The 13,706-nt window shown below is 43.1% G+C and overlaps 1 protein-coding gene across 3 annotated transcripts in view; it reads right to left on the bottom strand.

The window, feature by feature from the left end:
* Window positions 1–13,706, bottom strand: part of LOC110483091 (calpain-8) — a 41,208-nt gene that overhangs the window by 26,330 nt on the left and 1,172 nt on the right. For all 3 annotated transcript variants that reach the window (XM_021552742.4, XM_085577189.1, XM_085577190.1), the window contains exons 2-7: window positions 12,282–12,351; window positions 4,483–4,601; window positions 3,180–3,313; window positions 2,776–2,944; window positions 1,721–1,804; window positions 824–909 (exon numbers count right to left, since the gene is read on the bottom strand). In XM_021552742.4, coding sequence (XP_021408417.2) covers window positions 824–909; window positions 1,721–1,804; window positions 2,776–2,944; window positions 3,180–3,313; window positions 4,483–4,601; window positions 12,282–12,351 — 662 coding nt within the window. The remainder of the gene's footprint in view (window positions 1–823; window positions 910–1,720; window positions 1,805–2,775; window positions 2,945–3,179; window positions 3,314–4,482; window positions 4,602–12,281; window positions 12,352–13,706) is intronic.

A 13,706-nucleotide genomic window follows, 5' to 3' on the forward strand; every position in this document is an offset into this window, starting at 1 on the left:
CTGCCCCATGGTAAAACAGGTGTGACAAAACCAGGATATGGCATATGTGTGTGCCTGAGGCACCTTACCTTGGGGCTGAGCGAAGCAGCTCTGATAAAAGTAAAATTAATTGTAATGTTATCTCTATCCTTAATTATGATACCTCAGCACCCAGGCTGCAATCAGTCAGGTCAGGAAACTGAAATCTCAAAGTGCTGCATGAAAACATATATTGTGGCCCAAATGACAGTAAAATTTATGCCATTCTAAATATAAAAGTAGAAGAGGTGTTGTCACTACCACGCTCCCAAGATAGTTGAAGCCCAGACAGTTTCTGAGAGATTTTGAAAATTTTGTGTCCTTATCTTAGTCACCATCCCAGATTTTTCAAGATTCTCAGATAGGTACCAAATTTTGGTGTGATTTAGAGCTGAGCAACCTCAGAGTCAAAGCAGAGGTATAATGGTTTACCCCTGCTTTAACTCCCAGGAACAGGACTGGTTTGTATATTTTACTTAGGTCCTGGAATCACTGGTAGGATCAATTTGAGAAAAAAATGTCTTGCAAAATGATGTGGATGTGGCTTGCATTGGGCTGCTCGGAGCCAAACCAAGGGCTGTTGTCTCTGATGAGAAAATTCCGCCTGAGGCAGGTATTAATGCCCGCTGGAAAGATTGGATCAATATCCAACCTTGGTAATAAATTAATAGTGTTTTATTCCAACTGATTTAGTAGCTCTCCCAAATACACTTTGTGATTGGATTAACTGCATTGTCCCAATTTAATTTTTAATAGAGTCCAAAATACACCAAAGAGAGAGAAGCAGGGGCATATAAAAACCTACTTATCACTCCAAGATCCAGTCCATTCTACTTCACCCCAGGGATTCCTAAGCCTCACTAGTTTCTCTGGCCGTCCTCGGTAATATACCTAAAAGATCCACAACAAACAGAGCCTGAGCACTTCCATTATTCCAGTCATCAAAGGGCAATTGCTTTTCAGATAGGATAAAACATGATTTGTACTTGTGTGATGCAGTCCATTACAATTTGCAATAGTTAAAAAACACCTAGATGTCTTCCACCCTTATTTTACATTATCCTGTGCCTCCAAGTGAGCCATTAACTGCAGCACTCACCATTTCATATAATGACAGCAACCTGCAAGGAAAAATATCAGCTACAAACCAGTAAAATATCTACATCCTCAAAAGCAGGGAACATAGCACAGCACTGCACAGCAAGGTTGGAAGGAGGTTATCTGGCATGGACATCTTTGTAATGACTTCAACTTCAGAGGAACAGGAATACCTGGGGCTCACTCTGAAGATGAGACTCAAAAAGTTCATCAAAGAGGCTTTTACTCTTTTCCCATCAGCTCTGACTGGGAAAATGCTCTCTCCCACCTCACACAACATAAACACATGGGGAATGGCTGCCTCCTCTCCTGCTCCTCCTTTCTGTACCCTGAATTTTGGCAACAGCTTGGCGCACTTTTACACTTTGTACCCCAGCCTGTTGGTACCATACAAATGGCAGACTGTACAATGTGCTCCATACCACTACTTGTACAGAGCTTCTGACCTGACTGAGTGCTACAGGTACTTCCTTTTTCTGTATGAATGTATAAAAGTTAGGAATATTTTTATGGTCGGTCACTGAAAGACATCAGAAAGTTGAAGGCACTGCAGTGTTGCAACCCCAAGCTGGTTTGCCTGATGGCCCCAGAGAGGCTGGCTTACCTCCTCTGCTCCAGTGATAGAGTAAGCATGTCCTTTTACCAGCTTCAGACTTGTGATTGCTTCTATTTCAGCTGTAGCAGTTATCTGGAGCAATAAAAGCATGCACATTTATGATTATATATTGCGTATGAACTGAGCTTTCATAAACAAATTAATATGGGGGAAGATATCCAAAGTGGTGTTCACAATGAATACCAATATTCTTGATGCAAAGTATATTAAATTAAGGTGAGAGCCACAGCAAAAGCTGTAGTTTCATGTCCCTTAATATGCAGTCCAAGCACAGAAGAAATTCAAGAATGTACAATGAAATCTATCTCTAAATCCAGTTCCCAGCTCAGGTGACAGATCCAGTCACATGCAAAGATGTGTTCACATGAACTTAGTTCTAACCTGTCTCAGATGAGATCCAGTATAGAAAAACTGAATTCTGATAATTCTGTAAGCCACAATGCAAACAAGAAAATTAAACAGGATGTGAAAGGTGTGACGTTTTCAAAACATGTTCAAACATCATCTGTAACTTGAGAGTTACAGTTTGTATTATAGGTGTCAGTAATCCTTAGGACTGAAAAACAAAGCCGGAATCAGACTACCGGCTACAACAAAGTGTCTCAGTGAGTTTGTCTCTGGCAGTCAAATGTCTGGAACTGAAATTACATAAAATTTGAATGAGAAATGATATTCAGAGAATGGAGTTCATGAAGACCAGCAGGCTGTTCACAGTTCTAAGTATTACCACATGCTGTCATGGAAATAGGGAGACATGATGAGCATTGGTTATTTAGAACCTTGTCCAAATTTTTTGATACTGAATTCAATAAAGATCTCACATTAATTCAGTTTGCTCTTGTAGCAGACTTTCCTACCTATATTTTACATTGGTCTGGGCTTTTGTCACAGTATGGGCCAGAGCCCTGGGAAGCAGAGCAAGGAGAGTAAAGACTTGTCAATCCCAAATCCCAAATCCCACATTCCAATCCCAAATCCCAAACCCCAAATCCCAAATCCCAAATCCCAAATTCCAAATCCCAAACCCCAAAAATCCCTCTTACATCGATGGAGCAGCCAAGCAGTGACCCAGCTCTCAGGGCCTTCTGGATGATTTGGTAGAGGTTTGAAGGAGCCCTCCGTAGCTCATAGGACTCAGAGATGCCTCCAGTAAAATCCTCAAAGCCCTCCACAGTGGAGCCTCCTGCTAGAGCTTCATAAGAGCCATTCAACCTGTGGGGGGAAAGGATAAGAGCTATACAAGGGTCCATCTCCACCTGCAAGCACAATGTGACCTGGGGCAAAAAAATTCAAGCCCCTTGAAATACAGTTGGCACCACCCTTTATGGACCCAGAGGGAACTGTAGATGCGGGGTGGGAGGGAGGCTGCCTTAGAATGAAGAGTGTTGTGACTGACATCCCTGGTCTGGGCCACCACCAGAGGCACAGCCCCCACCCAGCCCCGTACTTGGCGTAGGCCTTCTCCAGCAGCGCGCTCCAGAACTCGTTGCCTTCCTCCGAGTGCACGAAGAGCAGCTTCCCGTTCTTGGTGGGCAGCCTGTCGTCCACCACCACGTCCACCCACTCCCCATACTGCCAGAACTGAGGGAAGGAAGAAAGGAAAAGATGATGGAGGCTGGTGTGCCCGAAACAGCTCCACGCTGCCATCCTCCTACTCCTTCACCTGTCATCCCCCTGCAGAAGCCACTGTAGGGTTACTCCCGTGCTGGGTCCTTCTCCTTTGTAATAGACAAACTCCTCCCAGCTACATGGATCGTTCAGCAGCTTTCTTAATGCTATATAAAATTTTGTTGATAGGAAATATTAACAGCATCTTGTTGTACATAGCATCAAAAACATTGTCTGAACATGTAAACTGCATTTACACGGTGGACAGCCCAGAAAGCCAGCATAGAGATAGGATGCTCTGAACTATCTCAAGGCTCAAACCTTAAGGGAAAAAAAAAAACAATATGCCTGTAAAAATGCCTGTAAAAAGAGATCATTTAAAGTGGAAGTGCTCAATAGTGTTAATCACTTCTGCAAATACTAGGAAACATGAAAAAACATTGCTAGTGCTAAATTTTGGCCTCAAAGCTAGAAATGTTTATTCCAGGATTTGCTGCATTCCTGAAAGGAGAAATGATAATTCACACCATAACACTCAAAGGTGAGCTGGTGGAAGGGCTAGGTATGTGTTCTAAAACTTCTGTCCTCACCAGAACAGCTCCTTTAGCAGGGGAATCTACACTGCTCCCACCTGAGCTTAACCTCCAGTCAAAGCAGGTTGTCTAAATCCCAACACTCTGGCTTCACAGGCAAGGAAATAAAGGCAAAGCAGGGAGGGAAAGGGAGGAAGCAAAAGGCAACACACCAGCCTGCATTCACTCTCAACAGCTGGCAGCAAAAGAGCTTGGTTTGGGCTCATGCAGCCTGATGGTTCAGATCAGTTTACAAAATCTGCAGAACTCCCCAGAGCCCCATCTGTAAGACAGCAGAACCTCACCAGTTAGCAGGTGTCATTCAACATTATTTAACTCTGTTCTTATTTTCTTTCTCTCTCCCCCATCAATTTCATGTACACACTGTAACTGTTGATTATTTCACATGTTCCAAACAAAACAAAACAAACAAACAAAAAAAACCCAAAAAACAAACAAACAAAAAACCAACAAAACAAAAACCCACAGAAAAAAAATCTGAAAAAATCTGCTTCTAATTAAATACTAGTATTTTCCTTTTTTATTCTCAATCCCCTGATCGCAGGGTACCTGGAAATGAAAGATTCCAGCATAGTCCTCCTGGAAACTCTGAGCCTTGGGAACAACACGGAACAGAATATCTGGATTCAAAGTGAGAGATGCAATGGCAGCTAGGAGCCAGCAATCGCCTAAAAAAACACATTACAAGGCAGAAAAGTTCATTAATAACTCCATAAGTTACACTCTCACCTGGACTAAAATGCCAGCAGTAAAAGCTATGCCAGACTCAGTCTTGGTTCAGCGGTCCATTCTTGTTCTGTTATCTCTCTCTTTTGCTCATTTTCCACTCACCCAAACCACACAGGTATCCTGGGGCCTCTGAGGCTGACCATGGTAGTAATTTGAATGGTCCAGTTTGTACTTTGATTTTGTAATGAAGCTGTGAAAACAGGCTGCTTCACCTAAGCTTATTAGTGCCCTTGGGAGATCAAAAGCACAGCCAGAAGGAGAAGGTATTTGAGGTGTGTGGGTTGCAAAATGGCTGGGCAGGACAGAGTTAATGACCTGTGGTACTTTAAGTAGACTCAAGCCACTACATGTGGGGCAGACAAGGGCTCAGGAGATGTCCAGTGGAGGGCAAAAGCTCTGGGTTGATAGAAGGATGGTGGGACTTCCATTCCTATCTTTTGGAGAAGGTTCAGTGGATAGCTGGAACAGCTGTGGGCCTATTCCGCCTCAGCCCTTTCTTTGAAGGTCTGAACTTGAACTTGGAGCTACTGCCAGAGATTTGCCCAGCAGTCTAATGGAAGATGAAGCCTCCTGGGTCCTCTGAAAGGAGGTCAATCCTTTCTTTAGCCCATTCCTTACTCCCTGGAGGCAGTGTGCCTTGCAGCTGGAGCTGTTTGCAGGGTTGGTTTCCTGTTTATTGAGGATTGGAGGCTGAGTGAGCAGAAGCCTCTGTCACACCCCGGTGACTCGTCGTGTTTGTACACTGCCAGCAGCAGGAGGAACTTCTGTGGTTCTGCTTTATTTCTGAGGTGTGCAGAAAGCCTCGCAAAAAAAAAAACTGCTCTGAAGGTACTAGCATTTTCCTGGTTTCCTGAGGATCATCTGTGCCAAGACATAGCTCCTTTGGCAGGTGCATATTCTGCAGAAGGAGCCGGCATCACAGCTCTTGCTTCAGAGGTAATAAGTGAATTGAGAAAACAAGGAAAGGGTTTAATCTGCAGCAAGACTGAACATCCTAGAGCAGCAGTTAACTCTTTATATTGACTTGGGATTTATGATTTAATGCCATGGTGAATACAAGTGTAAAAGTAGGATGAAGGGACTTGCCAGGTGCTCTCTGCTGCCTGTACCCCACAGGGAGGTACCCAGATGGCTCCTATGAGCTGCTTTGAGAAACCTCTGGAAAGGAGTGTCCCCTGGTGTAACCACCTGAGCTGGCTGATCACACTGTGGGTCCTAAGTCATGATATGCAATATGATATATTTCTACCTGTACTGGCAGTTCAGGCCTTTCTAAAGAGGAGGGGAAATCCATACTTTATATGTGACGTGCTGCTTGAGCCTTCCCCCAGGATTTTCTGCCTTATCTTGGCTGCCACATTCAGAGAAGAGCATTCAAGCTGGAAGGGGGCAGACAAATGGTTGCATTGCCTGCTTCTCCTTCATGCAAGTGCATTTTTTAAGAGAAGAGGTTAAAAAAATTTGTGCTCATCCTATACAAGTGAGGTTTGAAGAGAAAGTGTGAGGCAGGTTAAATGCTGCTTTGCAGAAAAGCTGTTTGAGGCAAGGGCTCTTAGTTGAAAGATAATATTTCCTTTGCAGAGGAGGAGATAAAATAAAAGGATTGTGACATGTTTAAAGTGGAAATAGGGAAAAGTCGATGCTCTGCATATAGAAAAGAAAGTCCAGAAGCCTCAGAACATCTATGAGCAAAAACCTTCTCAAGAAGGGATCAACTTGGTGGCCTGTAAATTTCCTCCCAGCCTTACGTACTTAGGTATAAAATAAGCAAAATTATAAGAGCACAAGGTCTGAGGAAAAAAAGGCTTTAAGAACATTCTCTTCCAAGGAAATGTAGATGCAGGAAAAAATGAGACTGAGAACACTCAGATCTGCTTTGTAGCTATTTCTTCGAGGCTTTCCTTAGTACAGTGTATGCCTTAAGCTGTTAAAATCTCTGTTTTCCTTGAAGAAGTAGAAATAATGGTGATAAGTCTGGGGAATGGATTTTCAGAGGAGGAAGAAGAAAAGCCATATCAAGTCAGAACTGAAATCCTCATTTTTCCGATGCTGTGGCTGTCGCTGGCATGCTGTGAAGTGCAGAATATTATTTCTGAGAAGGAACCAAGGTGGGTGTCTCTAGTGATCCTGTTGTGTCCCTCCACCCTGTAAGACCAGAGAAGGCCAGCAGCAGTAACAAACTGGTGCTCTCCCAGTGTTGCAACATCTGGAACAGTTTCCTCTAAAATCTTGGCCAGGATTTTAAAGCCAATGAGTGAGAAACTACTCCAGGTTTTGCTGAGGATGGTGTATGTTGGATGAACAGCTGGGCAGAAGATTGGTGAAATGAGGGGGTTTTCTTAAATATGTTGTTTACTTCCCTCCTCAGAACTAAACAGTTTCAGAATCTCAGCCCAGAGGATGGCAAATGCAGTGTGAAATCCTTCAAGGCACCTTTCTTACAGCATGAATTAATTTCTTAGCAGCTGGGAGAGTGAGCAACCTGGATGCTGCAGGCTGTCTCCAACACACCAATACAGTCTGACCTCCCAGGGAAGCATTTCAGGGCATTGCTGCTCAAAGCACACCTGGGAAGAACTGTGTTGGAAGAATTGCAGTGCTGGACTTGGTCTTAAAAGCAGCCATGCCTCCCTAGAGCACTGCAGAGTCCCATCTCCAAATCTTGCTTTCCAGGGTCTAATAGCTTTGACTAAGCTTGTGCCAACCAAAAGGAACCAGCTGGGAATTGGTTAGTAACTTGATAAAAAATGGAAGTGTGTCTGAATGTAGGTGGTTTGGGGACATCTTTGGATAGCAGAGATGCACAACATTCAGGCTCCTGTGATATTTACTTTCAGAGGATGTAGGAATCTGTCCATATCAAGGAGCTTCCATGACAGGGCCTAAATTGTGCAGTTGGCTTCTTACCTTCTTGTACACCATAATGGGATCCTGGCCTATTAAGAAGCCTTCTCAGCCCTACTGGATTAATATATGACTAGTTCTAAAAGAGGACAAATTGGCACTTCCTTTTCCCTTTTTCAAAGTTCAACACCATTTTGCCAGTAGCAAGTTTCACAGTTCAGTTTGTGATTGTGCCTACAGCACAAGCTCCCCAGAAAGGCACCTTATGTAGGACCCTCAGACATGTTCTGGTTCAGCTGCAGGTTAAAAGTAATCTTTCACTCTGTGAGGAAACTATTTCATTCCATTCCTAAAAAGGGAATTTTTTTGAGGGAGAGAAAAAGAGGCCAACTGATCAATTAATTAGAATGTATTTCAAATAGTCTCACAGTCAGAAAAATGACAATATCAAAAATAATTTCTGCTCGCCGTATGGGTTTAAAGTTGCAGCATTATAGTTTATAAAAATAACTATTTTTTTTAAAAAAAAAGCTTTCTCAATATTAGCCCTCCAATCACTTATGGACACATATCACTGCTTCTGTTCAGTGTCATATTTCATGAACAAAAGTTTCAAACAAATGCCAATTACAGTGTTTACTGCTGCTACGGAATGTCCTATAAAGAAGCCAGCTTGATTTCTGGATCTGAAGTCATTTGAAATGTTAGTAAATGGGATTTTTTTGCTGTTGTGTTTTTGGGGTTTTTTGGTTTTTTTTTTTTTTGTTTGGTTGGTTGTTTTTTTGTTTGTTTGTTTGTTTTTTAATTTAAGCAATCCTGACCTTGAATTTGTGGTGGAAAATGAAGCCTAGCCATGCCTATCTCCTCTGTGTGTGTGTGTATTTATATATAGATATATATACAGACATGTGTGATCTTGGAGAGCTACTTTGACTGTTAGTGCACTTGAAATAGAATCCCTTGCTGCTCACAGGTGTCCTGAGTTGGCTCCAGCTCTCAGTGCTGCCCAGGCAGCCCTGGCTTACAGAGATAATCAAATTGCTGCGGCGAATAACGCATCCTTGGTGACCTGGCAGCTCAGCCACTCCTCTGTATTGATGATGTTTACCCAAGCATGCTCCACTTGCAGAGGCCATAAAATAAATGAGAAATTTGATTCGTTTCAGTTGCTCCAGAGCTGTGCTCACTTTCTGTTTAGCTACCATCAAAGTGTCTAGACACAAAGCATCTAAACTCTCCTTTGACCTAGAGATGGCGAATTTCAGCCGAAAATCCAAGTGTCTGGTTCCAGGATGCAAGTGGACAGCACAGAGTCATTTCTGTCCGGAGTCTGTTCTGGCTTGTTGCTGTTTCAGCAATGCCTGGTGTTCAGAAGGGATCCAAAACCAATGCTGTAGCTTCCTGGATTGCCAAGCAGCTCTGACTCTCAGCTTTAGTCTCTGCTGGAAGCCCTTGTTCAGAGCTTGTAGTACCTGCGGCATCACACCAGACAACAAGGAAGCACTGACCCCACTAGCTTATAATTTATGGCAGTGCAGGTTGCCTCTGCTTTGAGAGTTTAAAGACTTTCTTAGGTTTTCTATGGAAATTAATTCTGTACTGCAGCTGTGTACAAAAAGCCAAAGAAGAATCCAGCAAAGGAACGGGCTTTCTTCTCCTTGGAGTATCCGAGTTGTTAGTGAATGTATTTTTAATATCAATGGGATTTATTTGCTAGAAGCAGGATCCCAAATATCCTTGAGCCCATGGGATTGAATGTCAGAAGGGCCATGTATTAATGTCTATAGCAAAATAAGTGAACGAGCCCAGTACTATTAAGTTCTCTCCTGCCCACAACCTCAACAGGCATCAGATCAATCTCAGAGCTGTCAGGCTTTGGTTTGTTCTCCAGGATACCTCTAATCTCCCCAAATCTGCCTGTAGGACGAGGCAAGCACAAAGCCCATGTGGGGCTGGATCCTGGGCTGGTGTGAACTGGTGCATTTGCCTTGGCTTCAGGGAGCTCCTGCAGCTGCCAGCCCAGGGAGCTGCTGTGCCCAGAGTGGCCTCTGGGCATCCAGAGCAAAGGCAACTCATGAATAGAAATAGTGTGGATCTGGAAAGCTAATATTAAACCAAGGGGCTTTAAGTACATTTTATATTATTTAAATTAAATTTATGCCACTTACTTCTTAAGAACTTCTGCAAACAGTCCTCAATTTACCTTACTCAGATAGCAGCAAGAAAACTTCGTAAGTCACCTTTAATAACTAAGACTATGTGACTACATTTCAAGTTGTTACTAGGCTATCAAAAAGGTATGGTTCAAAGAACTTTTAAAACATTTCAAGGCTTTCAAGTCCCCATCAAACTTCCCAAGCTGATATTCATCTAGCTTACGCTGTTGTCAAAGAAATAAGTTTAATGGAGTGAGACCAGCTCTGGGTTTTCTTGTTCCTTTTGTTCACATAAACCCAGACCTGCAGTGTTATTTTTAAAAGAAAAGAAACATGTCAGAGAATATTATTAAAAATAGGCTCTATTTCTCTAAAGGATGTGTTATCCAGTCACATACGGGGTTTATGTAAATATGTAATCAGGGTCTGTTTCAATAGAAGTGTTTTACATGAGGGTTTTAGTAACAAGGACTTTGATATTCAAGGTATTGGATCAAATATCAAAAAAAGCTGAGTATGCCTCAGAGATGTAAAGCAAATACCTGAAGGCGAGAAGGCAAATCCCATGCCTGCAGTTTATTTTTGTGAAGGGTCAGTGTGTGTAGAAGCAACTGTAAGCAGCCTTGCAGAAACAAATTGGATTATCTTTCATTATTTTCTCTTTTTCTTCTTTTTTTTTCTTCTTTTATTTTTTTTTTCTTTTTGTGTGTGTGTGTGAGAGAGAAAAATCAAGCTTCTAATAAGAGCAGAATCAGATTTTGGGGCTTTTCTTCTAGTTTTGGGATAGTTTTCAGGACCAGCCTTTGGGTTCCTGCCCACAAAAAGATGTCTTGGGAAAACCCAGAGCAAGGCACCCTCCCCAGGAGGTTTTGGTGTCCAGTTCTGTTGTTACCACTATGTGACAGATTTTGGTACTGATCTCTAAGGAAAGCCCATTTAGCACAAGGGACTGGGACTCCACAGAAACATTCAGCAGGTGACAGAAACAGAAAAGGGCTCAGGGTATTTGTATTCAGTTTCTAGGCTAAACACGAATAATGAACAGACCTCTTCTAGTTTAAAAACAGATAATATTTTTCAGTCTTATAGCTTGGAAACTGGGAAAATGAGGTTTTACTTCAGGGGTATGTTCTTAATTTTTTTTTTTTTTATGCCATTATAGAAACTTTCCAAATAGGAGGTGACAAGAAATGTCACTTTTATTACTTATTTGAGCCATTCTCCTGAAATACAGTAAGTGATTTCCCCATACTCTGTTTTAGCATCCACCAAATAAATATCCTGGAGCAAGTATATGATTTGGAATCTTTTTTTTTTTAGCATTTGGAGCACAAGCCCACACACCAGGGAATTTTTTAGCAAGTGCTTTAATAGTGCCATGTTTACAAGAGCAGCACTGGTGTTATTTATCGCCAACGACTTGCAGAAATTGTTTCAATCTCATTTGCACAATGGATGTGCTGGAAGACCAGCGAGGTCAGGAGTACTGCAGTTAGCAGCACAGGAGGGAGAAAGGCTGATTTCTCTGTGTCTAATCTATCAAATTCTCATTACAAGAGTTTCAGCCTTCTCGCCTCTCTATGCAGTCAAGGGTTTGCTGCTGCTGTCCTCTGCAGCTGGATCTCATCAGTGAGGCAGGCAGGGAAGGAGCTGCTGCTGCAGCTACTCTGAGAGGGAATAAAGTCCCCTTACAGCTCCCTTCTGGCCACTTGCACAGCAGCTCTGTTTAGCCAAAGGCAAACACTGCAGAAAAAATGGGTAAAGGGAAGTTTTTTTATGATGGATGTCTGGGAGAGGATGAGTGCTGCCTGAGAGATACTTCCTCTGTATTCCTGATTCAGGGGGCTGAGCTGCACTGCCTTTTTTTTGCCTGAGTGGCTGGTTCCTGGTTGCTCCTGTTCCTGCTCACAGCTCTACATGAATGCAGTTCAAACAGAAAGGAGGGTTCAGCATGAGGGATTTGGAAAAATCTGTTTGCTGTGGATGGTATTACAAATTTTACATTCTCTGTTCATTTCTTTCTGACGTGGTCCTTGTTTCTAACTCATACTTGGACCATCCTGCTTGACACAAAATGGCACATCACAGACCCACTCCCCCTACTAAACCAGTTCCTGTTCTGTTCCTTGGTTGTTGTGTATTTGTTTTGTGTGAAACTGAGCCAGGAATTTGCTCTGCCTCCCAGATAAAAGCACCTAAGGACTAGTCTACAGCAGAAAATTTCCCTGGTGTCCCTTGTCCCCTGAGTCTTTGGAGCTGCTCTTGCTGGCATGGGCACAAATCTCACTCTCCTGCCTCAGGGCATGTGCTCCCATGGTTAGACTGGCATCCACCTCTGTCTTAAGAGGTCAAAAGCAAACCAGTTTTCTGTTCCACATAATTACTGCCTTCCTCCAGGAGCCATTTTGGTGTCTTCCAGTTTTGACATAGCTCTAACAAACCCACATATACTCTATCTCAGGCAGCAGTGCTGGTATGTGAGTCCTCTTCTTGGGTGTCTGTCCCTCCATACTATGTCTGGGAAGTAGCCAATAAAATGGTTCATGTATCATGAGTTTTTAAATGAAGTTTCATTTCTTTTTCTTCTTCCAAAGCAAAATTCAGAAGCACTATACATACCCAGCTCTCCTTGGCAGACATCTGTTCGGGTAGCTCCTCCAATTATAAACTGAGGGTTGGCACATAACTCCTGAAAAGACACCATTTCAAAGTTTGCATCACCCTTTCTGGTCTGAAAAGTTTCCTTTTCTTGTTCCTTGTTTCAATATTCAAAAACTATTAAACACTTTGAACACGTCTTTAAAAATATACCCTTTCTCCTCTGTCTGATTAACATGGTCCCAGGAAAAAAATTATTTTTTAAATTGAGGGCTGCATGTATTTTTTTGAGGCAAATCCTGATGTCCTTTGTTACTAGGCACTGACACTGATACTACTGAGAATTTTTGATACAGTGGGGCCAGAGGTGAAAATTCACCTCAGCATTTACATTTTGTTTCACCTTGCTGAGACTTTGGTTCAAGCAGCACAAAGGAGCTGGTGACCCTAGCTGCTGCCTGTGCTACTGGAACTGTGCTAAGTTTCCAGTGCCAACAGTGTGGAGGATGTTCCTCCACCCTGACCCTGCTTCCTGGGAGGCCAACCACACAAATGGTTTTATTAGCAACAACACCCCTTTCTTCCTGGCCCTTTGGGGCCAGCCAAGTGGGTTATGGCAATGACTGTCCCTCCTATCCCTACTCCGAGCTCTCCAACAACTCATGGCCTATATTAGGAAGTCGTTATTGGCTCTCTAGAGACAAAAGCCTTTTCTGTTTTTCTGAGAATGTTCCATGAGCTTCTGGATGGCAGCAAGGAGCAGTTTATAGGAAGCCTAACTTGGCAAGCAGAGTTGAAGACAGCTTAGGCAGTCACTGGCTCTCCTCGAGAGCAGCACTTGGCAGCTCTGAGCATCCCATGGAGAGCCAGAGACAACCCAGGACTTCTTGTGTATGATGGAGAGCCACTTTATGAACCTTCCCTCCAATAGGAATCATCTCAGCTACATCCTTTTGCTCCTGTCCAGTGGAGAGGAGGCCAGCAGTAGTTTACCCACCGCACAGAAGGTTTTGTGTCATTTTTTCTCTTCTCCTTTCAAAGTGCTGCACCTGGTGTCAGTCAGCTGCATATGACTTATTACTCACCCAGACACCTGTGATTCCTGAGCCACTCCCAGGTGCCACATGCACCTTTCACACAGCCCAGCTTCCCTTCAGGAGTCCCACAGGCTGGTCTCTGGCAGGCAGGGCTGGGACATTTAACCCTGTTGGATCTCAGCCCTCACTTATTTCTTACCCTGCTGTGCTTGTGGCTGCACCTCTTCCTGCAGCAGGATCAACACTGTTCTTGTATGAGAAACACAAGACTAATTTAATGAGTTTTCTAAGGCTGATCTTCCCCAAGGACAGGCAAAGCCAAGAAACACATCCATGGTTTTTGTTGAGGTAACATCCAGTGCCAGAGTGAGGTGCTGATGGATAAGCAGGGTTGTCAGGGTTATTAAAC

Source organism: Lonchura striata, chromosome 3 (assembly GCF_050655825.1).
Source record: "Lonchura striata isolate lonStrDom1 chromosome 3, ASM5065582v1, whole genome shotgun sequence".
Lineage (NCBI taxonomy): Eukaryota > Metazoa > Chordata > Aves > Passeriformes > Estrildidae > Lonchura > Lonchura striata.